Source organism: Nannospalax galili, unplaced genomic scaffold, assembly GCF_000622305.1.
Source record: "Nannospalax galili isolate Female #2095 unplaced genomic scaffold, S.galili_v1.0 scaffold1138, whole genome shotgun sequence".
NCBI lineage: Eukaryota > Metazoa > Chordata > Mammalia > Rodentia > Spalacidae > Nannospalax > Nannospalax galili.
The window spans coordinates 2532981-2560610 of record NW_008342297.1 but is presented as its reverse complement, the minus strand read 5'-3'; the positions used below and the strand labels follow the sequence as shown (position 1 = coordinate 2560610).

The 27630-nt window shown below is 43.0% G+C and overlaps 1 protein-coding gene across 6 annotated transcripts in view; it reads right to left on the bottom strand.

Annotated features, from left to right (window-relative positions):
• Positions 1-4987: 4987 nt before the first annotated feature.
• Gigyf2 (GRB10 interacting GYF protein 2) overlaps positions 4988-27630 on the bottom strand; it is a 146800-nt gene continuing 124157 nt past the window's right edge. For 4 of the 6 annotated variants that reach the window (XM_008838103.2, XM_017799374.2, XM_029565949.1 and 1 more), the window contains 8 exons: positions 24772-25008; positions 21325-21447; positions 16938-17153; positions 16620-16825; positions 15370-15524; positions 13638-13843; positions 10718-10865; positions 4988-6755 (listed from right to left, as the gene is read on the bottom strand). In XM_008838103.2, coding sequence (XP_008836325.1) covers positions 6688-6755; positions 10718-10865; positions 13638-13843; positions 15370-15524; positions 16620-16825; positions 16938-17153; positions 21325-21447; positions 24772-25008 — 1359 coding nt within the window. In that variant the 3' untranslated portion in view covers positions 4988-6687. Of the gene's footprint in view, positions 6756-10717; positions 10869-13637; positions 13844-15369; positions 15525-16619; positions 16826-16937; positions 17154-21324; positions 21448-24771; positions 25009-27630 lie in introns of all 6 variants that reach the window. The other 2 variants (XM_029565948.1, XM_017799373.2) reach the window with 2 other exon arrangements.

Genomic DNA, 27630 nt, shown 5'->3' with positions numbered 1-27630 from the left:
CCCGGGAGTTGGGTAGAAGCAAGCACTAGGCGAGGTGCTGCAGGCTCGTTTAATGCAGGAGGGGCAGGCCTTATATTTCCCTTTTCTCCGCCCCCAAGTCCCTTTAGTCAGCATATCATTTTCTGATTGGTCCACGCCACGCAGCCTGTCAGCTGTCACTGGGCTCTCGAGCAGGGTATGGAGGCGTGGGTTCCTTTTGGTGGGCTATTTGCAGACCAAGGAGTGAAGGGAATTCTCGCTGAATCCCAGGGCTCTGGGTCCGCGCCATCTTTGGAGGCCTCCTGCTACAAGAAAGCCCTAATGTTCTCATGCTACAGCTGGGGAGACAAATACATCAAGTTGCCACTATCACCAGGTGGTTCTAGGATCAACATTCAAATCACAGCAGATTCTCCAACTTTCACAAACCATTCTCAGGTTCATATTCCAGAGTACTTAACCAGTTTCTATGCAGGATTGGATAGACACAGCCAGGCTGAGCAGCTTGGAACTTAGTTAGAGCCCCAGCACTATACAAGAAACCAGAGACTATTCTGCATCTCCTCAATGGAAGACCAAGAGCACTGGTCCACAGGCCAGCCTGGAAAGGACAGTGTATACAAACTCAACATCCTGCACAGTTCCTGCGTCCAGATAGGGTGTAGGAGACAAACACGGTAGAGATTGCAACTGCCAGTGTAACACCCACACTCCTATTTCTCAGCACCAGAATCCCAGTGGCATTTGGGGCTCAATAAAATCCCAAAATTTCCAGTCTTTCTTACAACTAGCTATAGTTATGTATATTCTGCCTAGTAAGATGTGACGCTGAGTGGGGTTCCCAAGCAAGTTCCTTAAAGGAACTTCTGCCCTGCCCATTCCTTCCTCCTTCCTGGAATACAAACATGATGACTGGGACTCTGTCACCTTGGACCAGGAATGACCTTGAGGCTGGAAGCCATAGTCATGTTGGTGAAGCAGAAAGAACTCAGGTCCCTGAGTTACCATGAGCTTTGGACTGATGACTGCCAATTCTACTTGAAAATAAACCACCCTACTAAGTCATCATCACTTGGCCTCCTGTTAGATGCAACCAAAACACTATTGATCCACTGACCATTTTCAGGACCATTTCTCACAGTAATGGAGGAATAAATTCAAAGCCCAATCTGCCAACAAGGGTGTCTCCCAATTGGCTAGTTCCTCCAAGGGGTGGGGCCTGCCATGGACCATGGACTACTGAGGAGCTTCTGGGAGCCATCTTGGGATTGAAGTCGCTAGCTGTGGGTAGTGCACATGGCAGCGTGCATGGCATGGGGAACATCAGCTGCGCAGCAGCTCAGGGACAGAATGGCCTCTTATGGACCTAGGGTGAAATCGCTGGCTAGTGGTGACTATGGGCACGGCATGGTCTGATGATATGGTGGGCTCTAAGCAGTGGCACGGGGCTAGGCACTGGGTACTCATTCCTTTGTAAGCTAATAAATGCACATAAAGATATGTTACATGGTTTACTTGATAGCGCAGGAGACCCAGAGGGAACTCGAATAACAAAGGGATACTTAAAGGCTTGACCCAGAGGGAACTCGAGTGCCAAAGGGATACTTAAAGGCTTGTATTTTAGGAAAAGCAAAATATCCTTAAAGAGTCATGCCTGCTTCCTAAAGTTGACTGCACAGAACCAAGTGTCAAAACCATCATATATATTTCATTCCCAGAATATCATCACTCAGCAGCAAAGAAAGAGGAAGGCAATAGCAGCTTTCAGGCAGCAGAGTAGCTCTTAGGGAAGGAGCCCCTACATATCCTTCCCAGGATCAATGTGCTGTTTAACCCACAGGGTGCAGAGTTGCAAAACATTCTCACTAGGAACTGTAAGGCTTAAACTCCCTCTTGCAGGCTTTTATCACCAAGGTCGTCTGAGGAATCCAACATCTACAAAATGAGCATTACACACCTGCTGCTTCAGGCTGTCTGATGACCCAAGGTCCCAAGCAAGCACTGCAGCTTTGTCCCCAGCAATTAACTGAACTCAGGTTGGACCAACGATATCACCAGTATTGGGCTTTTTGCTGTTGTCATATGAAATGCATCAATGAGGCCAACTTTCTGAGTGGAGCGTGTTTTGGTAGTGCCTATTTGCACCACGCATGCCACCTGTTTTTGATGCTCTACTCCACACTGACTACAGAGGAATACTCATCTCAAAGGATCGCTCATTAGATTCACACATGGGCTTTTCATCTTGACTAATAATGGAGAAAGGGGCATTTTATATACATTTACCAATTTCATCACCACCAGATTCATTTTAAAACAGGCTAGTATGGATTGTGTATGTGTATATATTAGCTATACTGTACAAACGATTACAGCAAAAATTATTTGCGAACAGGCAAGATAGCTTCAGCAAATAAAGGCAGCTGCTGCCGAGCCTAAGGACCAGAGTTTGATCCCCAAGATCCACATGACAGGAGAGAATCAACTCCCACAACTTGTCTTGACCTCCAACAACTGTAATTTAAGTTTTTAAAATTTATTTTTATGTGTATGAGTGCTATGCCCATGCAAATGCACTTGTGTCATGCAGTTCCCCTGGAACTGGTAATGAATGGTTGTTAGCTACCACATGGGTGCTGGGATTTGAACCCGGGTTATCAGCAAGAACAGCCAGTGCTCTTAACCACTGAGCCATCTCTACAGCCCTCCAACAACTGTAATTTTTAAAAATTAAAACTTTAGGCCAGGCATGGTGGTGCACACCTTTAATCCCAGCACCAGGGAGGCAGAGGCAGGTGGATCTCCGTGAGTTTGAAGCCAGCCTGGCTACATAGTGAGTTCCAGGTCAGCTGTGGCTACAGAAAGACCCTGCCTCAAAAAAGACAAAAAAAAGACAAAAAAGAATTGAAATAAAATTTAAAAAATAAATAAAAATTTAAAGACAGAAGTACCATTATCCTGAAGTTTAAAAAAAACAGGCTGGGCATGTGATGGTGCACATCTTTAATCTCAGCACTGAGGCAGAGGCAGAAGGATCTCTGTGGGTTCAAGGCCAGCCTGGTCTACATAGCAAGTTACAGGCCAGGCAGTGCTACATGGGGAGACCCTGTCTCAAAAACAAACACACATAAAACCCCAAAGCCTCTCAATTCAACATGAAGACAGTCTTTGATGCATATGAATAAACTCATTTATGCAGGTCCTTCTCAAAATGACTATAACTGTATCTTCTGTACCATACACTTTTTGGCAATGTGGCTTTGTCCCTCTTTCCAGCAAGGGGTTGGGATAGGGGCCATGCTCCCTCCCCTGGAATCAAATACAGTGTCACAGCAAAGACCTAAAGAAGGAGAGCATGAGAAAAGGCAATACTTTCTACTTCTGAAAGAAGCCTACTACCACCAACCAAGTCCACAGCCCCCTACCAAAGCCTTTATAAGCTCTTACAGCCATCAGCACTGTCGAGTTCTAGTCTACAGCCACCATTGGCTCAGTCAGGCCAGGGAGCCATCCTCAAAGTTCCACCTTATTAAGCCTTCAAAAGGAAGCAAGCAGGCCTGGCTGACATCTGACCACAATCACGAGACCACATGATGAACCACCCAGATGGAACCCTTCCTTAACTCACAACCAAGAAATTACCAATGCAATGAGGGTTGTTGCTATAAGCCAATATGGGGACTATATTCTTTTAATATGTGTGTGTGTGTGTGTGTGTGTGTGTGTGTGTGTGTTGCCTGCATGTGTGCAGTGCCTACAGAGGTCAGAAGAGTGTTGGACCCCCTGGAACTGGAGTTATGGACAGTTGTTAGCCACCATGTGGGTGCTGGGACTCAAACCCAGGTCCTCTGCAAGAGCAGCTAGTGCTTTTAAGCACTGAGCCATCTCTCCAGCCCCGGGGACTATTTTCTATATAGCAACAGTTACCAGAACATCAACTACTTTGGGTAAAGCCTCTATCAAACTGAGTGTGTGCAAAGGGCGTGGTGGCGCATTCCTGTAGTCCCAGCACTCAGGAGGCAGAGACAGGTGGATCAATGTGAGTTCAAGGCCAGCCTGGTCTACCCAGTGAGTTCTAGGACAGCTGGGGCTACAGGGAGACACCTGCTTAAAAACTAAACCAAACCAAACCAACCCAACAACAACAACAAAAAAGCACAACTAGAAGCAAACAGTACACAAAATATGCACAGCTGGTTCTTAATAGCTGAGGATTCTCTACTGTCAGGTTTAACCAACCTAGGATAGAAAATACTGAGGGGAGAAATTACACCAGTACTGAACGCAATGTAAACCTTTTCCGTCCATTACTCCCTTAACATGACATTTACATTAACCTAGGCAGTCTAAGTAATCTACAGATGATTAAAAACATACTGGAAGATATGTATAGATTATATGCAAAAAGGACACTACTTTGAAGTAAGGAGTTAAGATTTTGTTACATGCAAGGGTTCTGATCCAGTCCTCTGCCATACCAAGGGCCAACTTCAAAACTCACAAAGAGATAAAGGTATTGCTCAGTGGTAGAGTGTAAGCTTAACACACAGCAGGCCCCAAATACCCTAGCACCCTCTTGACCAGCATCTCCTGCGCCCTACAAAAAACTCAGGAGTAATGAAGTTTCTAAGTGGTGAATGGTAGCTATAAGTAAAAAGACTGAGCAAAGACGACTATGAAAGGGAAGAATCGAGAGAAACAAGGCTGCTGGTGAACCAAGTGGAATGGTCATGACGGAAATGGGTTTGTTCTCCTGATAGGCCCACCCTACTTCCCAATTTGATTTTTAATTTATTTTTCTTTTTCTTGAACAAATAGTTCGGTTTAAAAGCAAGGCAGATTCAGAGCAGCGCCTTCTGAGGGTCTGCAGCTCAAGGGCAGTCTCTAGGTCCACAGAGCAGACAAGGGAGCAGCAAGGAGGAAAGCCGTTAGTCAGACTTGCCAGAGCTCATGCTGTCAAAAAGGAGTTTCGTGCCTCAACAGAGGTGAGAGTGAGAACACAGCCATGTTTTATTTAAGTTCTTTTTATTTTCCTCCACACTGGCAAAAGTTCCGAGGGAGCTTAAAGTTTTGTAAACATTTTAACTATCCCTCTTCCCCACCCCCCACTGTTGAATTTACAACGCAAAGGAGAACAGGAGTCCCCATCTCCTTATGCTATTTGATCCAAAAACTATTTACAAGTTTGTAGCAGTCTCTGTATAGTTATTGTACATGTTTAGGAGGGAGGGAGGCACGAGGGATAGGGAGAATGGTGATCCAAAATAATAAAAATAGAAACCAGATATAATCCTCCAAAACCAAACTGCTCTCAGAGCAAACTCCAGCCTTCTCCAGGTGTTGATGACACAAAGGCAAGGTGCTTCACTACAGCGCCTCTTGCACAGGCAGAGCCGGCCCACAGCTCCTTCCAAGGTGTGAATGACCATTCCAGGTGATGTTCTATGGGCGTTTGGTGGAGGCAGGAAGAGTATTTGTCTATGAATAGAGATCGAGTACATTTCTACTTGGCATGAAAGGGTTGGAGGCGGCAGTGACCAGAAGCCAGAGCAGCTTCTCGCTCCCATTCTTGCCCATCCCTTCCATCCCACTGAGTCCTCCTGCGTAGTGGTTTCCATGGATAAAGGTCATAAAGATGGTCAGGTTTTGTACACTCTTTTCAGAAAAGGCAAGCAACTTGCCGTCCCAGAATCTTTACACAAAACCTTTTCAGGGCCACAGCAAAACATGCACACAATGCTCTGAGGAACCAGAATAAAATTCTGAGCTTTTATCGGAAGCAAAGTTTATCACTATCCAAGATGAAATTATACAAATTCATACATATGGTAAAGATCCTAGCTGCCTCTTAAACGAGACAAATTCTCACAGAAGGGGCCAAAACAAACTGGTCCTAGTCTTTTGAAGTAAAAATATTTATGGGCCAAAAAAAAAAAAAAAAATCAGTTTTTGTACGAAAGGAAAATTAAGAGTAAGTCCCTCTCCCAGGCCATAGGGTTTCCTTTGTCCAATAAGGTATGCCAGGGGAGAAGTCACTATCCAATGAAGAAAACATAAATCCTTTCTCTGAAAGGACATTCCAAAAGAACAAATGAGGGTGTGCAATCTCCAACCGAGCCACCTATACTCCACCCCAGGCCTCTGATGCAATCCTGAAGTGAGCATTAGCAGTGGCAAAGCAATCTCCAGACAGAGAACTCTAACTGTATCTGGCGATACTGGAGTCACGATCCAGGGAGCTGTCTACTGGCCATGGCTGTTAACCATTAACTCTCTTCATGACTGCACCAGTTACCCCTTACCCATATTGGGGGTTGTGGGGAAAAGAAAAAACAAAACAGAACAAAAAAGTGACAAGAGAAAGAAAGTAAGTTGCTATTGGCAGATCCCAACACACTTCCAGAAGACAGCAGATGGTATCAATGCACAGTGAACGTGTGCTGCCAACGTCAGCTCTGTTGGGGAGCAATCCCAACTGGCACCCCTAAGATAAAGGGTCTGGTCCACTACGTGCAGTCCGAGATGCTCGCCAACAGCAGTGATTTAAAAGAATCTTGGACACAAAGAGCTAGAAGAAAAGCCTGAGATGACTGATTCTGTGATTTGTTGCAGAGCGATAGAGCAAGTGGTGAGTGCATGTTGTGTCCAAGGAGGAGAGCCACGGTCGTCGGTAGGCAGGAGAGGGAAGGCTGGCACAGCGGCAGGTACTCAATAGTCATCCAGAGTCTCGATCTCGCCCATGTTGAGTCGCTCTGACGATGCATTGACTGAAAACCCTACAAGAAAAAAAAAAATAAGTTTGAGTGGCTATTCAGAACATCAAGTGGCTCACTTCTAAGCAGTGGGCTGCAATTTATTTTAAGTCCCTTGTGTCTGAGTACACTAATGGACACTGAAGGAAGACCAGAGAAAGCTGAAAGTACAGACCCGTGTAACAGGATCTTAGCAATACCTCATTAACTAGTACTGCGGGCTGGAGAGATGGTTCAGTGGTTAAGAGCACTGGCTGCTCTTGCAGAGGACCAGAGTTCAGATCCTAGCACCCACATGGCAGCTAGCAATTGTCCATAACTCCAGTTACAGGGGATCCAATACCCTCTTCTGACCTCCGAGGGTACTGTACGACATGGGTGCACTTACATAGATGCAGGCAATACACTCATACACACGCAATAAAAAGGGAGGGAGGGAAAGAGAAAGAAGAGAAGAGAGAGAGAGAGAGAGAGAGAGAGAGAGAGAGAGAGAGAGAGAGAGAGAGAGAGCGAGCAAGCGCTAGGTGTGGTGGCACACGCCTTTAGCCCAAGCACTCAGGAGGCAGAGGCAGGGGAATCTCTGTGAGTTCAAGGCCAGCCTGGTCTACACAGTGAGTTCTGGGGCTACAGGGAGACCCTGTCTCAAAAAAAGACATCACTCACACCACTACCAATGTTGGAACAAATACCAGTGGTCACATGTATGAACTTTGAAAATAAAACCCATAATCCAAAAGTTGATAAAACTTTAACAGGGCCTCTTTGGAGTGAGCAATTCCCAGAAAGCTTTGCAGCTCCTCTACCTTGAAAGTATCCCTGAACTGTTTCAGCTGCTGTTTAAAAAACCGAAAGCAAACAGGCAATGCCCTCCATTCCAAAAGTAGTTTGTTGGTATTGGTGGGTTTTTTGCAACCCCATTTTTTTATTTCAATGTTCAAGTTTTCAAATACACATTTAATATGTTCCAGTAACACACAAGAAAACGCCTTATATAATAAAACAGCTTAATTAACAGACTCAAAAATACCATGATTTGAAAAAATAAACATGCGTGTTTACTAACCAAGGAAGCTGTGGTACAAGCTGCTGACAAAGCCAGGGAGAGGCCAGGATGCCAAACCCTGTCCCAAAGTTCCACCCATCACCTGTGCACCCGTAACCCGCAAAACTTTTTTCCCTTGGAAATAATGAAAGGCTTAGTGTTCGTATTTTCCAAGTAATGATTTAATTTGGTAGGTATAAAACCTAAAGGCCAACCCTCTATGAAATGAGCTGTTACTCTTCTGAAGCAGGGCTGTCTTTGACCTCATGTCACAAGCAGATGAAATGGGGTAGAAATAATGAGCTGCACACAAGAGAAATGGAAATGTTAATTTTAAAGGAAACAAATTTTAATCAACTAAAAACAGGAAAAAGAGAAGCCCGTGGGGAAATAAAAGACTGTCCAATGCTCTACTGGGGAAGGCTTTCATCAGACATGTCCTGTTCAACTCTCATTTAAAAGCCCAGTCAAGTGTGCACTCAGCCTAGGTAACACAAAGAGGGTGAACCTCCTACGCCTGCTCCACAGACCACATTCTACTCAGTTCAGAGCAGACTCACTGGTATGATTTCTTTAGGCTTATGATACTGTCTTTGTAAGGGAGGAGTGACTGGAAGCTGCATTGTGTATGTACGCTTACCACACCCAAGTGTTGTTTGCTGGTTTACACTGACCATCTAGAGCTCTAAAAACAATTATGACCAGACTAGAATGAAGGAGACTGGGAAGTGAAATAAAGCCTGGGCTCCCTCTGCTGGTTTGTTTTAGAAGTAAGGCTGTACCTTGTTTCTTCAATGGACACTTTTGGATCAAACTGGATCTCATTTTCCCAGTTTGTGCATGGGGAATTTATAACTGATAAAAAGTTTTAAAATGTTCTCAATCTGTAAATTTCAGGGAATAAACACACTGTAATGTAACACATGGAAACTCATAGATCTGATACAAAAATTAGCAATTAACAGAGACATTCCCAGGAGGCTTAAGTGAGCAGCAATTTTCATGAAAGGGTCCATGTGAAAAGCTTGCCTAAATAAGTTTCCTCAATACTTTACTGAGAAGTTGCTTTACTTCTCCTTCAAGATTTATGGAGTCCTTAAACTCTAAGATGATCTATCCATCCTTCCACTTCCTTACAGTGGGAATGTTTAAGTCCCTCCTTTCTAGGATCTATGGCAGAAGATCAAGACTGTATTGCAATGGAGTGACTCACACCTCAAACAGCTGGGCTACATTTGTGGGGACCACTCAAATTTGTAAGCTAAATCACAAGGGGCTTCTTAGTTAGAAGCCACAGAATCTATTCACTTATTTCTGTAAGAATTTTATACTTTCAATCCATCTTGGCTATCAGCTTTTTTTTTCTTTTTAATTAATTCTATTTTTTGTGTATAGATGTATTGCCTGCAGGAGTGTAAGTGCACCCTTGAGGTCAGAAGAGGGTGTCAGATCCCCCAGAACTGGAGTTACGAGTGGTTGTTAGCCACCATGTGGGTTCTGGGAATCGAACCCAGGTCCTCTGCAAGAGCAGTCAGTGCTCTTAACGGCTAAACCATCTCTCCAGCCCTGCTCAGCTTTTAAAACAAGAGTAGGAAACAGAATTCTACCAGATCTACATTCCCAAACCCAGCTCTCAGACACCAATCCATAAGGGCGATCCTCAAAGGCAGGTTTTTATTTCTGGGGGCTGTTTTCTTCAACAGGAATCCTCTACAGTCAAAGGAAGACCCTCCCCAAGAGAGAGGACGGGCACCCCTCCATTTTGCTACATCCACAACCAAGCTCTACCATGCAGGCCTCTAAAAACTGCCCTCAGTCCCTAACACCTGGTCCATTTCCTGTGCCCATCATTTCAGCAAATGGCAGTGCTAGTTGTCTAGCTCCCAAGCCTTTGTACTTTCTCTGGCCAGTTGGTTTTTATCCCCAAGATCTCTGAAGCCTACCCCCACTGTCAAAATCCTATTCCAGGCCACCAATAACACTATTCATCCTTGTGACTGGGCCAACACTCTGCCAAGAGACTCTAACCGACAGCCTGGTTTATATTCACTTCACATTCACACATAGAAGGCAGTTTTAGTTTCATCATTGTTTGTGGGATTGTTAAGCCAATTTAAGAAACACAGGCATATTGGGTGTGGTGGCACACACCTTTAATCCCAGCACTCAAGAGGCAGAGGCAGGCAGATATCTGTAAGTTCAAGGCCAGCCTGGTCTACGTAGTGATTTCCAGTCCAGCTGGGGCTACAGGGAGACCCTGTCCCAAAGCAAACAAACAAAAACAAAAAAAGAGAAAGAAATATAAGCAGCTTGTGTTTATTATTTATGAAACTATCATTCCCCATCCTTCCTGCCAGTCTTTCAAAGTCCTAATTTAGGGGTCACCTTTTTAGGAAGTTGCCTTGTGTGAAGACTGGTGTTTAATACTAGAGAAGACTGTGTCTAACACAGAAGAATGGAAAGCAAAGTGCCCTGCTCTGTAATTACTGCTCCACTGTTTAGGGCCATGATCTAGTCACTGGGAGCCCTAGGACATCACTTCTCAATGTAAAGTCATTCAGACATGGGACATCAACAAGCATAGATTCTTTGAACATTTGGTTAAGATTTATGGTCTGCTTCCAACATAAGTCAGCATTTAAATTGATGAACTAGTTTTACTGTTTTCCATTATCATTATTTTCCAACTTAATTGAATGCCCTCCAGGGAAATTTGCATGAAATTTTAAGCAATGCTTTAACATTTAAAACACTATATAATATTATTATTCTGCTTATTCCAACAACACACTGAGACATAGCTCCTATACAGAGATACCCAGGAAATACTGGCTACTTTATACAGTTAATGGATCTTTACATGAAAGACTGTGGTTATTCCATCTGACTACTGCCATCTCCTGAGTCTTCCCTGCCCCCGCTGGGCCTCCAGGCCTATTCTCACCTAATAAACTGGGATCTGCTCGAACCATCTTCTGCTTTTTCTTCTTCTTGCCACTTTGCACAGCCTCAAAACTGGATTGTTGGTTGTTGCTTTGATTGGTCTGAAATACTGAATGGAGTGTACTGTGGTTCATCCCCCACACAGAGTCCTGTGGAACAAGAAACAAGATGGCACAAATAAGATTCTATGTGGGTGCAGATGTGGTCTACTCTAAGAAACGGCTGACTCTCCATCACCTCACCACACAAAAAACAAAAGGCCTGGTGAGATGGCTTGGAGGGCTACAGTGCTTGATGACCTGAGTTTGACCCCCAGAACCAAGTGAACCAACTCCACCAAATTCCCCTTACCTCCACACACATACCACGGTGTGGACACAGACACGGACATGGACACACACACACACACACACACACGCACACACGGAGAGGGGGGGAGGGCCTGCATTCCTTTAGAGAGAGAGAGAGAGAGAGACAGACAGACAGACAGACAGACAGACAGACTGAGACTGAGACTTTAAAAAGCCTAAACCACTGGGCGTGGTGGCGCACGCCTTTAGGCCCAGGACTCGGGAGGCAGAGGCAGGCAGATCTCTGTGAGTTCAAGGCCAGCCTGGTCTACACAGTGAGTTCAGATCAGCTGGGACTACAGGGACACCCAGTCTCAAAAAGACAAAAATAAATAAAAAATAAAAAGCATAACCAGTTCTAGCACCACAGGAACAGAGAAGGCCACTGAGCTTCCTGTCCTCATGTGTATAACAGCACCCCATTTAAACTTGATGTTTCCACAAAGCCATTCCCCAAACTCCAAGCTTTCACTCTGGCTGTGCTAGAACAACTGTACTAAGTTATCTAGCAGGTGTGTGTCTATGCCATCCATTAGGAAATGCAATATGCAGGACACCAGGTCTCTGCACTACCGCAGTGCACACCTCTTGCCAACCCAAGCATAAACGTCTTGGTTCTGTGGGAACTAGCTGGCAGTATACTACCAAGGGTCAAGGTCATAGATGTTATTCATATCAGCAATCCTAGAAGGGATTTGGTTTCCAAATATTACCCATGCAACACTTCCTGCCAATTGGTTAGACTATAAAATAGTTCACTAATTCTTTGTTCTTTTAATATTTTACTTGTTATTTTTATTTTATGTGTATGAGTGTGTTGCCTGCATGTAGGTAAGTGCACCCATGTCATATAATGCCCGCAGAGCACAGAAGAGGCCATCGGATCCCCTGGGACTGGAGTTATGCACAGCTGTTAGTCGCCATGTGGGTGCTGGGATTCGAACCCAGGTCTTCTGCAAGAACAACCAGTGTTCTTAACTGCTGTGCCATCTCTCCAGCCCCTAATTCTTTGTTCTTATTTGTCATCCTTATTAGAACAATTCACTTTAAAGTGGATCAGTTGTAAGGAGCCAGTTCAAAGACTTGGGATAACAGCAGGGGAGGAGTGGAGAGATCACTGTAGAAGGACATGCCCAGGGCCCATGTCTGCACATTGGGATTCCTTTACTGTTTCAGCCCCAAGAGGAGGCCCCTCTACAGGTGCAGGATTTCCTGCACCACCTCATACTACGTGTTCCTGCGATGCCCTCAGACATCTGTTCTATTGTTTTCTGGTACTGACACCTGCCACTTCCTCTTAATTTACTCATGATTCCAATCCACACAGCTAGGTTTACTTTGTTTTTTGAGACAGGGTCTCACTATGTAGCCCTGGCTGATCTTGAACTTACAGAGCTCCACCTTGCCTTTGCCTCCCAAGCACTGGGATTAAGGGCATGCACCACCACATCCAGCCACACAGCTAGAACCTAAATTTTGCCTTATGCTATAATGTATCTTCTACATCTCTAGAGGTGATCCGTAACAAATATTTATTACCTCTAGTAGAAAACAATGGGATTCAGAGACAGGATTTTTCTAATGCCTCCCATTATAAGCTCTGCCAACTTGTCTTTTAGGAAACTTACACTGCCAATCCTCAAGAATTCCAAGTTTAATAGTAACCCCCAAATTACAATCATTCCAAGCATACACATGTTCAGAGCAGAAAAAAAAAAATCTGCAATACCCAAGGCCCACACTCCAAGTTGAGGCAAGACAAAAAGCATTCTTCTTGTCGTGCTTCTCATCCTGTGTACAAGTATTTTCTTCAGTCTGCCTAGCACAATGCTTTTCACGTCTTTGTGCTTTTTGTAGATGATCTCACTGTTTAAATGGCCTCCAATTATAATGTATAAGTGATATCTATGCTCCTTAGTGCAAAAAGGCTATGCTATATCTTATGCTAATAAGTGTAGGTAAGCCTTGTACAGCATTACAGCTTTACTGGCAGAGTTCAATGTTAATGAATCAACATAGAGTCATATGTCAGTACACAGAAACTTGTAAGGCAAAATTATGTGATTACATGCTGAAAATGTAATGAGACGTTCAGAGAACTTAGCCTTGTAGAGATTAAGCCTTGTAGCCTTAGAGACAGTGGTTCAATGTTCACAGGAACTTCATAGTCCTGTGAACAGAGCTGGAGTGAGTGACAACAACCTATGAAATATCTGGCATGCTGCATATATTGTAACACTGTTGTCAGTACCTAATAGAGGAGAATTCAAGTGCCCCCCGCCAAAACCCCACTAAACCAAATTTATGGGCCACGTTGGAATCTGCAGTATGACTAAAACAGATACAGAATCAAGAATGTGGAGACTGGGGTGTCTTGTACAGAATAAATGGCTGTATTTGCTGTCTGTGACAACTGCACAGCTGTGTCATTTGAACATATGAAGTTCACATAATTTGAAAAGTTTTAGTCACTGGATGTACAAGAATGAAATCTTGGTTTTAATTCCTCTGGCTACTCAATAAGAAAGGCATGAGCACTCAGAGGCAATGCACACACCGGTCACTTTATACCTGCTGCTGCTGCTGCTGCTGCTGCTGCTGCTGCTGCTGCTGCTGCTGCTGCTGTCTCTGCTGGTTGGCTTTCTGTTTGGCACGGCGCTCAAGGAACTGCTTGGCAAACTCCTTGGCCTCAGAAGTATCTCCTAAATAGGCCCTGATATAGTCATGGACTTCATAAGGAGATTCTACTTCTTTCAAGAAAGAAACAAATGTGGGAACTGCAACAAGGGAGGGAAGAGGACATAAGACAGTGACAATGAAATAAACATCATGTACAAAGACAATCAACCTCAGGCTCTAACACACACCATTTAACACAGGCATTAGCAAAAGAAACCTGAAAGCTACACAGCTGGTGTGGTAGATAGTCTTTCATCTACTTTATAGAAATGAGAAAGCATCATCACAATGCCCCAAATTATCGGAAATAGCAGTGCTAAACAAAGACATATCACACATTATTTAATTTCACCAAATGCTATGTTGGGTGAAACTAGATGTTACACTGATTGAAATAATTACTTGCCTAAGGCTAAAGCAATGTGGGGATTCATTCCTTCTTTCCTCTAATTTAATCAATAATTTATTAAGTGCTATGATGTGTGCCAAGTACCATTACAGTTACTAAAGATACAGCTATATCCTCTGGAACCTGTAATTCACTGAGGTATTATGTGTTTAGAGAGCAATCAAGTGGAAAATGCAAATAGTGTGGTTTCAGAGAAAAAGCACAAACACCAGGGTTAGACAGACATGGGTTTAAAACTTGATTCTTCAGTCTGCTGGCTGTGTGACCTTGATGAGTTACTTAACCATTCTGAGCCTCTGTTTCCTAATTTATAAAATGGGGATAATATCACCTACCTTATAAAGAGATATTGAAATTTTACTGCAAAAATCAAATAAATGGGGTAACATATGTTAGCCCCAGTGAGTGCCTAGCACATGGTAGGTGCTTAATGGATGGTAGCCACTACTATTACGCACAGCTTTTGTCTATGTAGGCCTCCAGACCATTAGGTAATATTTCAATGCTTCAAAGGAGTCTTTCAATTCTTTTACTGCTGTATTTTTAACAGAGTCTTGGCTTTAGGCCAGATATCAGAGGTAGACTACCTCACCTTGATCTATCAGTTATGGAAATCCCACCTACAGTTATGATAATAGTCACTTCAAATATTTAGGGATGGGGACACACTTCCATCTAAGGGAGACAGCTCTCTGCAAATTACTCACTGTTTACTAACAAGCTTTCTTCAAATTGTGCTGAAACCTTTGCATTTCTACTCGTAGTCTTATCCCATACAAAAGTCTACTTCCTCTATCATAATTTCCATCACTTCCCCAAAGATAGGAAGGGATTGATGCCACATCACCCCAGTATTCTCCTGACCAGGCTGACTCTGTTCCCTCACCATGGCATTTAACTTTCTCCTAAATGATAATACAGCCGGCAATGTCTCCCATAAAATGGGTAATGGGGAATGATATGATGTCCTTTATCCTGTACACATCATTAAGGTGGCCTGAGATGGCATAACCACTTATAATCTAATGGAGAATAATTTTATAGGCCTTTTCTCATGAGTATTTAAATTAAGAGTCAAGTTTTTAACGGCAGGTTCAGGACTTGACGACCACAGATTTCATCTCCTGTGATTGGCTTCACTGTTCCAATCTGCCAACCTCTTTGTAGCTCCTGCTCTGTCAATCCACATGCTGGGATTCCCTTCCCAATTCTTACCATCCAAGTTATTTGCCGTATTAAGGGCATGAAGCATCTGTTCACACCACTGGGTAAATCCATCTTGGGCTTTATTTACTCCCTGAAAGAGCTTCAGCAACTTTTCTTCTTCTTCTACTTTCTTATTCTGCCGGTTAGACACACCTACAGATTTACTAAAGCAAAACAATAGGGCGATATTATATTCCCAGAAACTGTTACTATGTGATTATACTACAACACCATAAATACTGTCTAGGCAACACTGGATGGCTGGCCAGTGAGCTAATTCTTAGCTTCATAAAAAATTTTAAAAATTTTAAGTCAAATATTTAGATCAGATCACCCCTTAAAATCTAGCCTCAAGCTAAAATACCCTAGTTTTTGAATATAGGGCTTCTATTTAGAGAAAATACTGAAATTCTTCCTACAAGTTCTCAGGTAAGCTGTTTAATTTACTAAGCCTCAGTTTCCTCATATGTAAAACAGTGCCATCACTTCTTTGGGTTATGATAAGGAATAAAGATAATTGTGTGTAAAGGCCTACACCATAGTAGTGCCTGGCAAAGAAGCTCAATAACTAATGAATTTATTATTTATTTTCCTTAGGTCCTTAATCAAAAAGAACCTGACAACACTACCATTTATTAAGTAGTTACTATGTGCCAGGCACTTTATTTCACAGTGTATTGCTTAGTCTTTACAACTGCACTCATGAAGCTACTATTATCTTCATTTTACCGATGAGGGAACTGAGGCCCAAAAAAGGTTCCCTCTTGCCCAAGGTCACACAGCTAATAAGTGGTAGTGCTGGGATTTGAGTTCATGTATTTAACAATAAACCCATGCTCATTCGACAACACTGGCTAGTGAGGAAAGAAAGATGAAGGTGAAAGAGAACTAATTTGTCATAAAAATATGTTTAAAGCTATTACGTAAGTGTGTCATGCTCATTATAGTATAAATAACTTAAAAATACAAATTAGAAAAAAATGCTATGTAGAGAATACCTTGGAGAAATGGTCAACAACAAAAACTTATTCTGTTATTATTTATGTGGTAGGCAATGGATTAAGTGCTCAGTAGTAGAAAGAGCCTCCAAGAAACAATTCAAATATTTTTGTACTGGGAAGAAAGCAATCACCACAATCAAGACTTACGTGCTTGAGCACAGATCAAAGTACATAAAAACCACCACCCACCACCCTACTTCCACCACCCCCATATCCCACCCAATCAAGGGACACAGGTGTTATCATTATGAGTCCTACCTGAGACTGGCGTTGTTTTTATTTTTATTTGTTGAATTCCTAGGTCCCACCTCTTTCACTGCATCATCCCAGAATCCCATGTTGGAGTTTTTAGTGTCGGCATTACTCCAGATACTACTGACTAGGTCAGATGCCCACTGGTTAGGAGGACCAGTATTTATAGAGCCCCAAACGGAATTCCCAATGCTGGTGTGCAGGTTGGAATGCTGTTAACAAAGAGACAAAAAGATTTTGGTTAACTACTAAAAAGGTAGCTCACAATAGTCTAAAAGATCACCTAACGAAAGTCCACACAAATACACTGGGAAATGAACCCACTGTGTTATTCCGGGCTCTGTTTGTTTGCTGGTGCTGCTGTTGCTGCTGCTGCTGCTGTTTCTGCATCTGCCTGGCCTCTTCCTGCTGGATCTCCAGAAGAGACTTCGTGGTACCTGCAGGTTTGCTGACATTCCCCCACCCTGAGAGTTTCTGCTGCTGCTGCTGTTGCTGCTGCTGCTGGAGAGCTTTCATCAATTCCCTCTGCTGACGTCGCTGCTGTTGGATGAAAAAAAGCTGAGACTAGATACAAACATCAGGATACTAAATAAAATACTAATACACAGAGCTAAACAAAACCCAGAGAGGGTTAATTCTTTTGCTAACTAAAAATATAAACAGCAAGAGGTTCTGCATGGTACAAAGAGACTAAATAAGGAATTACTTCTTACAAATTGAGTTTTTGGTTAAGCATAAAAATGAAATAAATCTTTACTTCTCAAAGCTCCACCAAAATATAAATATACACTTTTTTTTAGTTTGTATTTAGCTTTGAAACAGGATTTCACCATACATAGGCCAGGTTGGTCTAGAACTCAAGATCTTTCTGCCTTAGTCTCCAAAGTACTAGGGTTACAGGTGGGCACCACATGCTCAGCTATATATATGTTTAGAAGCATAAACCAGTAACAAAGTGAGAAAAGATTTTTAAAGTTGGAAAGCAGGGCTAGGGAGAGCAGGCATGAGGGCATTTCAATCCCCAAACCCTACCTGAAAAGGTCAGGTGTGGTGGTACATACTTATAGTATTAGCAGTGGGGGTGGTGGTGGGGTGGGTATAGACAGGCAGATCAGTAGGGTTCACTGGCCAACCAGCCTAGCCTAGTTGGTGAGACCCAGGTCAATGAGAGATGCTGTCTCCAAGGGGAAAAAAGAGGGGGTGGACAGTTCCTGATATCCTCTGATTTTTCCACATATGCATGTATGCATAAATAAACAGAAAGGAAGCTGGAAAGCAGGTAGGTTAATTAACTAGTGTAACAGACCCAATAAATTAAAACCCAAATAAAGGAAGCTAACAAACAGACATGCTTATATAGAAGCCCAAGAACTGGAGCTGTTTACATGGTATCTCAAAGGAAAACTGACTGCAAACAAGAGTGAGACTTTGAACTGCCTCCCTCTGTCTGTCTCTCTTACCCAGGCAGAAAACTAAATTTCCATTTAAAAAGGCCAACACAGACTGGCAGGTTATTCTACAGATAAACTGACCAGCACAAGTGAATGCCCGAGTAGGTACCAACGTATGAGGGACACTCCCCCAACTCAACAGCCCAGAGAGAAACCACCACCACCAAGACGGCACACACAGTAGAACCTCCAATGAGCTTTTCAGAGTCTAATTTGTAAGTATGAACAGATAGCCCAAACTTACTAACACTTAACACACATTTCTGAGATAAAAGCCAAACACAAATACATTCAATTCAGTGAAACAAGATAAGGAAAAAGAAACAGCTTTTATTTTATTTATTTATTTTGGTCTTTTTGAGACAGGGTCTCCCTGTGGCTCGAGCTGTCCTGGAACTCACCATGTAGACCAGGCTGGAATTGAACTCACAGAGATCCGCCTGCCTCTGCCTCCGGAGTGCTGGGACTAAAGGCGTGTGCCACTATGCCTGGCTAAGAACCAGCTTTTAAAAGAGTTATTAGCAGATAACTTAGAGAATTAAGGTGGTGCATTCAAAAACAAGAATAAAGGCTATAGAAACATACTACAATACAACACAAAACAAAAAACTCAGAAACGTAAAACAGGATAGCATATATTAAAGGCTGATGTTGCATAAGCTTGTCCTCCTGGCAAACTAAACTGACAAGCTATAGCCATGCCTCCTTCCCAAGTCTGGCTGCACCTGCTCCTATAGGATTATAAACTTGACTGCTGACCTGCAAGAAAGGAGAGTCAGGGGGGAGTCAGTCACCACTCCCACCCAATCAGTCAGCCTTAGCTGAATGAGGGGGAGGAACTAAGGATAGGGACAGGAAAAGCCAGAGAGAGGGGTAGCCTTTGCCATCTTGGACACCTACCTGGAGGTCAGAGGGTCCCAGACGCAATGTAGGAAGGAAGCCCACACAAGCCCAAACCTTTGTAAGTAACCCCCACCCCCAACCCTCTGCTCTGTTAGTAAGCCCAATAAATTCTTTGGTTCCCTAAACTAGTTTGGAGGAATATTATCAGTTTGTCATAAAGATGGCGGGAGGAGGGAGCTGGAAGCCGCGCACAGTTCCCATTTAACTACAGCTGAATAGAAGGACTTAAATAAAACTGAAGAAATACTCCCATCAAAGAAGATACAAACAAACAGAGATGGAAAAGAGGAGAAATCAACATCCATTGAGGACAATCACACAACTGACAAGAATTCCAGAAAGAAGAACAAGAGCTGCACAGCATTAAGAATATCCAGACTGAACAAATTAGAGGGTCCTAGGCAGGATGCTCCAGGGGAAAAAATGAATATTATCTTAGGTTTCTCCATATGACAAACAGGCATTGAATAAATAGCATTTTATGCTCTGGAAAGTATAGGCAGAATTAAAGGTTCAAAAAGTTTGAATCAAATGAAAATACATGTGAGGCAATATTTAACTTCTGGGAAGCAAGGAAAGGGAGGGGGGTATAGCTGGGAATGTAGTTCAGCAATACAATGTCTACTTAAGCATGCATGGGGAGCTGTGATTTCCATTCATTACCATTATTATTATTTTTTCACTCAACTGAGACCAAAATCATTAGAACAATTTCTAGCCTTGAAAACAGGAACACTCTGCTTCACATCCATTCGCTGATAGTGTTTTAGAGGAAGATGATACCAGAAGTAAAGTTTAATCCTTTTTTGCGTGTGTTTAAATAAAAATGAGAAATAAGGCAATTAATTTTAAGGTGGAGAAACATTTTAAGCTACTGGATGATGTTCATTTATATAGTAATATGTGCTGACAACTTCCACCCCTCTTAGCAGTACGTCTATGGCTGCCCAGGTTCAGTGAACTACACAAGATTCAAACATGACAACCTACATTCTCCAGCAAACTGACTGATCTGCCTCAAGTGCCATCTATATAAGCATGTTCTTCCAGATGGCAACACCGTGTCACCTTTCTAGAGGCCTTTGCAGAGCAGACTTCTTAAGTACAGACAATCTATCCCATCCCTTGTGCTATTCACAACTGCCATGCCCTCTCCCCACTCTTTTCCTGCTGGTAACGCTCTTCCCTCTAACACTTCTTATTCTCCAGTGTGTCACACAGTTTTTTAATTTCTGTGTTCCATCTTTCCTCAGCTAGCGGACAAGGGCAAGTTCATAGTAGCAGAGAGTTTCATAAATTTTACACTTGGCTACATTCCCTTCCTATAAGTATGTGTTGAATGAATCAACAAACAAGACATCTAACGACAGGCCTCATAAATTAATCATTTCCCTCCCTGTCAAAAACTATTATTCTTGCCCTTCTCTCCAACTTTTTTCCACTCTTTTGTAGCCTCTCCAAGCCTTTGAAGAACTTCAGACACTTTATTTTTGTCATATTACAGATTTTTCTGGGCTAGTCCGAGGCCCCAAGACCTTTTAAAGAAAATTGTGTGCTGCATTCAAAACATCAAATTTTCAAAGGGATGTGTGATGATTAGTGTCAATTGTCAATTGACAGGATCTAGAATCACAGGGCAGATCAGTCTCTGAACCAAGACTCTGAGGGATTATCTTAATTACACTGGTTGAGATGAGAAGACTTGCTTGCTGTGGATGGCCCCATCCCCTGGCTAAAACCCTGGAATATGTTAAGTAAAATGGGAGAGAAGAACTGGGCAACAGCACACATTCACCCTTTTCTCTTCCCTGACTGTAGATGTGATATATGACCAGATGCTTTAAGCTCCTGCTGCCTCGGCTTCCCCACCACAACGGAATCTCTTGACCTGTGAGCCAGAATAACCTTTTTCCTCCCTAAGTTGCTTTTGTCAGGGTATTTTGTCACAGGAACAGGAAAAAAAACAAAGATAGGATGTAACAAAACTTACTACAATTCTGAATAATCTATGTAGTTTGAAAAATATAATACTTCAAGGCCGGGCGTGGTGGCACACACCTTTAATCCCAGCACTCGGGAGGCAGAGGCAGGGCTGAGTTCAAGGCCCCTCCTGGTCTACATAGTGAGTTCCAGGCCAGCTGCGGCTACAGGGAGATCCTGTCTCAAAAAAGACCAATATAAATCTTTCATATCTGCCAAGATAACCAAATCACAGGCTAGAGTTTAGTAGCAACAAGTCAAATCCAGACACGCAGTAATTCTGACAGTAACCATCACCTTCAGGACCCATCGGCCCCATAATGCACACGAAACCTTCTGACACTGCTCAACCATGCCATTCTTACTTTATAATTTACCTCTTCTCGAAGCTGCCGTTCTCGTTCTTCTTCCAGCTTTTGAATTTCGGCCAATGACAGTGTGGCCTGGGACTGACACGTTGTCGTATTAGACTGCTGGCCCCATGTTGAAGAAGAGGGAAGCTAACAAAAAATGGGAAGACAGGAGAGTTTTGTCAGGAAATGCAGACCCAAAACAAGGAGGCACAGCGTGTTGTGTATAGCAGAGTGCTATCTTTCCTCATTCCCAGCATCCATTTTGCAATTCTTTCTCCGTACTATTCTCTCAACTGGTTTGCGTTTCCTCGTCAAGTTTTTGTCATGGCTCCAACCTAGTTTATTTTAAAACAACTAAAAATACACATATACATAAGTATTTCCTCTACCACTTGGGAAGCAAATTTATCTAACATCTAACACTGACACATCTAGCAACAGATCATCAAAAGCAAAAGGAGCAACAACAGGACCGGGCGCGGTGGTGGCTGTGCACACCTTTAGTCCCAGCACTTGGGAGGCAGAGGCAGGTAGATCTCTGTGAGTTCCAGGCCAGCTGGGACTACAGGGAGACCCTAACTCAATTTTCTTTAATTTATCTTTTTTTTTTTTTTTTTGAGACAGGGTCTCCCTGTAGCCCCAGCTGGCCTGGAACTCACTTTGTAGACCAGTCTGGCTTTGAATTCACAGAGATCCACCTGCCTTTGCCTCCCAAGTGCTGGGATTAAAGGTGTGCGTCACCATGCCTCGCAGAGACCCTGTCTCAAAAAGGAAAACAAACAAACAAAAAAAACAGCATAATAATGACTAAGTTGGCAAGGCAACAAAGGACAAGACCCTCTATCAGCCTGTGAATGGCTTGGCTTGTAACAAGACTTCTGAAGGAGAGCAGAGGAGAGCAGTGAATAGAAGAGGTCGGGTAGTTTTCCATGAAAGACAGTTAATGCTAATCAGGCTGTAGCTCCAGTCACAAAAATTAAGCTGTTTTGGGCTGGAGAGATGATTTAGCAGTTAAGAACACTGGCTGTTCTTGCAGAAGTCCCAGGTTCGAATCCCAGCACCCACGTGGCAGCTAACAGCAGTTAAGAACACTGGCTGTTCTTGCAGAAGTCCCAGGTTCGAATCCCAGCACCCTCATGGCAGCTAACAGCTGTCCATAACTCCAGTCCCAGGGGATCAGACAGCCTCTTCTGACCTCTGTAGGCATTGCACAATGGGTGCGTTTACCTACATGCAGGCAATACACACACATAAAATAAAAATAAAAAATAAAATATTAGAAGAAAAAAAAATTAAGCTGTTTTTAATCAACAATTCTACCTTTTCCATCCTTTAAACTACTGAATGAAACAATAAAAATATGTGATCCCGAAAACGCGAATCTTCTAAGCCTTGCTCTTCTTTGGCCAAAAAAATAGTAATCCTTTAGGGGGCTGGTGAGTTGGCTCAGTAGCTAAGAGTTCTGGCTGCTCTTCTAGAGGACCTGGGTTTGGTTCTTAGCGCCCACAAGGCAGCTAACAATCATCTGTAACTCTAGTTCCAGAGAATCCAGTGCCCTCTTCTGGCCTCCATGGGCACTGCATACATAGTGCTTTCACATGCATGCAGGCAAAACATTCATAAACATAAAATACAATACAAATTTTTTTTTTTTTTGGAGACAGGATCTTCCCTGCACCCCCAGCTGGCCTAGAACTCATTATGTAGACCAGGCTGGCTTTGAACTCCCAGAGATTCACCTGCCTCTGCCTCCCAAGTGCTAGGATTAAAGGTGTACACAGCCACACCCAGGCTGTATTTTGTTTATTTTAATCCATGTTCATATTTATTTATTAAATATATTTTAAAATATGGTTAGAATTGGAGACTTTGCTGTTCTTGTTAATTTTGGAACATAAGATATTACTAAATACTATCATTTAAAAAAATATTTGCTGGGCGTGCTGGTGCACACCTTTAGTCCCAGCACTTGGGAGGCAGAGGAAGGCAGATCTCTGTGAGTTTGAGGCCAACCTGGTCTACATAGTGAGTTCCAGGCCAGCTGGGGCTACAGGGAGACCCTGTCTCAAAAAGACCCAAAATACTAAATAGTCCCAAAAGGGAATGTCTATAGTATAAATAACCAGCGTAATAATGACGTAAGAGGAAGTGACAGCATGACAGGTGTAAGCATGAAGCTGTCATCCACATTACAAATAGCAAAAATGCCCTAAGACTGCTCCACATAGTCAGCCCTTAGCCACTTGGCCCAATATGGTAGCAGTAGGGCATTTATTTCAAAATAACCCATGTTAGGATAAAGGAAGGGCCCAGAGGGATGGTACCACAGAAAAGGGTGGTAGGGGCTATGTAGGTAAAATTGAGGAAAAAGAAATATTTTTCCACAGGAAATGACACACTTAGAAAGCACTATCAAGATCAAGTCAGAGCTGAGCAAGGTGGTACATGCCTATAATCCCAACGGGACGATCAGGAGATTAAAGGCCAGGTTCAATTATATACTCGGCCACTCTGGGCTACATATGACTATCTTTAAAAATAAACAAAATGGTCAAATCTGACAGCAGCCACTCAAGAGACTTATATAATGTCTTGGTTCTACAGCACTTAATCACAAAGCAGATTCAGAAATGAAGCAAAAAAATTGACTATCTTTGCAATTCTAATACAGTCAATTTGCTAGTAACCATAGATATTACCTTCCCAGCAAGCTAAACACTTGCTCTACCACACTCTATAGTTTCTGCCTATGTCCTTCAGATCTGGGCAGTAAGCACATTCAGGCCTAAGTACTACCAAGGTTGTTCTTTCCCACTAGCCCTTTCCACTCATCCTCACCAGCACCATCACACCCTGTTTACTGGACTCCCAGTCTCCATTTTCAACTTCAAACATTTTTATACAATTTTTTTTTTTGTTTTTTGAGACAATGTCTAGCTGTAGCACCACCTGGCTTGGAACTCACACTATGTAGCCTGGAACTCACAGAGATCCACCTGCCTCTGCCTCCCAGCGCTGGGATTAAAGGCATGCACCACCACTCCTGGCTGTCTTTACACAATTTTTAATAACCCTCCATAGTCAGCTGTGTTTAAGACCTGTGTTCTAGCTCTTACTTGCACCAGCAGGTTCTGTTGGGTCTACTGCTCTCACAGACTGTTGAGCTCTCTTCTGTGTGTGATCTTTATGTCAGCAATGCTGAGCTAGTCGAGAAAGGCACTTAAACCCTCATGGCACCCCACTGAATACATGAACCAAGCAGAATAACTTGTGTGTGCTTACACTGCTGCTCATGTCCTATCCCCATATGTTATACTTCTCATTAAAACGCCTGTTACAACATATACGCATCATATTTAATTCTGTTGATGGATCGAATATCTGGTATAATATTCAACAACCAAAGGACAGTTTCACTGCTACTGACACCGCCAACTGCCTGACGAAAACACTGATGAGCTAGGACTGTACCTTCATTTGTGCAAGCTGTTGTTGCTGCTGCTGCTGCTGCAGCCTTCGGAGGGCCTCTTGCTGCTGTTGCCTCTGGCGCATCAGCTCCTTCTGCCGCTGCAGTTCCAGCTCTTTCCTCTTTCGTTCCTCCTCCTCATGCCGAAGTCTGGCTGCCTCCTCTTCCATTCGAAGTCGGTTCTCTTCTAATCGACGCTGGGCTTCTTCTTCTTCCCGGGCCCATTTGGCAGCCTCCTCTTCCTTTCCAGAAGGAAACATTTTTTATTAATTGTAGGGAAAAAAAATGAATCACTTTTAAAGGCTTCTATTACGATGGTAGACAGAAATGACAGAGTGCAAACCTGCTTGGGATGACACAAGGAAGAAATGAGTTTTACAGGGGGTCACAAAGGCCTGATGGTGCTCCAGGATGCAACCCTAATAGATGATAGAACTGTTATTTTGGAAGTCTATGGCAAAAGCTCTGATCTCAAAGGGGCTCTCCTCTACCTGCTGCTACATCTTAACACCTTTGATGCTGTAAGCTAAGCGACCTTTCCAGGATGCTGCACAAGAAGCTACACCTGGCAAGAACAATGGTCTAGGACTGGAGTGAGAGCAACTCAAGTCCACTACATTCTACTGTTGACTCAGTCCTGATGGCCCATAGACACTCTGGTCTTCCAAAACACCTCTTCTTAACCAATTCTTTACCATCTACTTCTTTTCCCTCACCTGGATTCATTCCACTAAAACTAGTCCACTCTGCAGAGTTGGTATGCTATGGCTACAATGCTCTACCTTGCTCAGATAACATGTTCTCCAAGCTTAGATCAGTTATCTGAGCTAAGATCCTTTGGGAGATGGACTCCCCTCTACTTTTACTCTCAAAAGGTATCTCATCCAGCTGTTCCCCTATGTTGCAAGAAATACATGCTTTAATTCCAGCCCTCCTCTGAGTCTGAGACCAGCCCAGTCTATATAGTAAGTTCCAGACCACTCAGGGCTACATAGTCAGACCCTGTCTCAAAAGAGGGGAAAAAAAGGGGGGGGACGATGACCAGATTCTGCTTTAAAGCTTCCAAATGTAACTAGGAACAGTCATGTAATCTGACTTAGCCAAAGTGACATCTACTTGGGGAATTCTAAGACAGACATCCGTCTTAGACAAAAGGAACAAAGCATAGACAAAGACCATTCCTTTTTTTTGAACAGAGGTTATACACGGGTATCATATCAAAAATTACCAGCTATGAGGTGAAGAATATGAGTGCAAATGTCAAGCAACAAGTAGTAGCAAGGCTCTGTATACAAATGACCTGAATCCTAACAGCCTCACTGAGTCAGAGCCAAGTGTACAGCAGGCGATTTATAGTCAGATTTCCTTGGTATGTGAGGCAAGACTGTCATCTATTGTGTCAGCCACTTTAAGATAGACGTTTCAGTTTTGCACCTTAAAATACACTAACCGTGGCACTTATTTCTTTTGCATTTACCACTCACACAGTCTGTGAGCTTGTTGAAGACAAACATTTTTGAAAAAAAAAAATGTATTGATACTTGCTGGGTATGGTGGCACAGACCTGTGCCTCCCAACACTTGGGAGGCTGAGGCAAGAAGATCTCAAGTTTCAGACTAACCCGGGCTACATAGTGAGACCCTGTCTCAATACCTCATCCTACCAAAAAAAAAGTCTTACCCTCTATCAAAAAAGACAAGTACAATAACTGGTATCAAGCACACTGACTAAAGGTACCTGCTAAAATGAGTCAGTGTACAAGCCATTTTCTTCTAAAAGAATTCTAGCTTCTGAAAGAGTTTCCATTTAGAACCTAGTTGTAAAAATAAAACAAATATTCATATTCTTAAGTGTTGACTGTACATAGTGACTTTCAAACAGCAGAGTGAGGGGGAAAAAAAACAATATACACTGTTTCAGCCATGATCAAGCTTCACATCAGCAGTTACAAACCCCTTGATGTGTGATGAAAATACCACATTGTCTCTGTGATCTTCCTACCCAACAGCTATAAGCCCAGCCTACTTATGAGAAAACTTCAGGCAATTTCAATAAAGGGTTATCTGATGTGCTGGATAACTTTACTGTCAACTTGACCCATCTGGGTTGAGGGAGCCTCAATTGGGGAATTGCCTCTATTGGACTGGCCTGTGGCCATGTCTGAGGGGCATCTTCTTGATGAGTGATGTGGGAGGGCCCAGCCCACTGTGGGCGGTGCCACCCCTGGGCAGGTGGGCCTGTGTTGCATTAAGAAAGCAGGCTGAGCAGGGGCCAGGGGAGCAAGCCAGTAAGCAACATTCCTCCATGGCCTGTGCTCCAGCTCCTGCTTCCAGGTTCTTGCCCTGAGTTCCTACCTTGGGCTCCCTGATGAACTGGGAGATGTAAGCTGAATAAACCCTTTCCTCCCCAAGTTGGTAGTGGTCAGAGTGTTTTGTCACAGCAATGAAGAAACAAACCAGAACACCCGATGAGATTAATATTTGTTAAAATTATAAAGGTTATCAAAAACAGAAAGGGATAGAGGATTGTCTAGTAGCAAAGCACAAGCTTAGCAAGACTATGAGTTGGGTTCAATCCTCAAAGGCACATTTTAAAAATATTAAGTCTGAGAAACTGTCACAGTCAAGAAGGACCTAAGGAAGCATGACAGCTAAAGGTGATACAATCACTTGGAATGGAATCCCATAACACAGGAGGATGCTCATACTCACTTAGGCGATCTGATAAAACAACAGTTTTGTTAATAATAAACTAAATTATAGTGCATGTACCATACTAATGGAGGTATTTTCCCAATTTATCTGAAAATCTGAAACTATTCTAAAAATAAAGTTTATTAGTAAATAAAAGTCTATGTTTTTAAA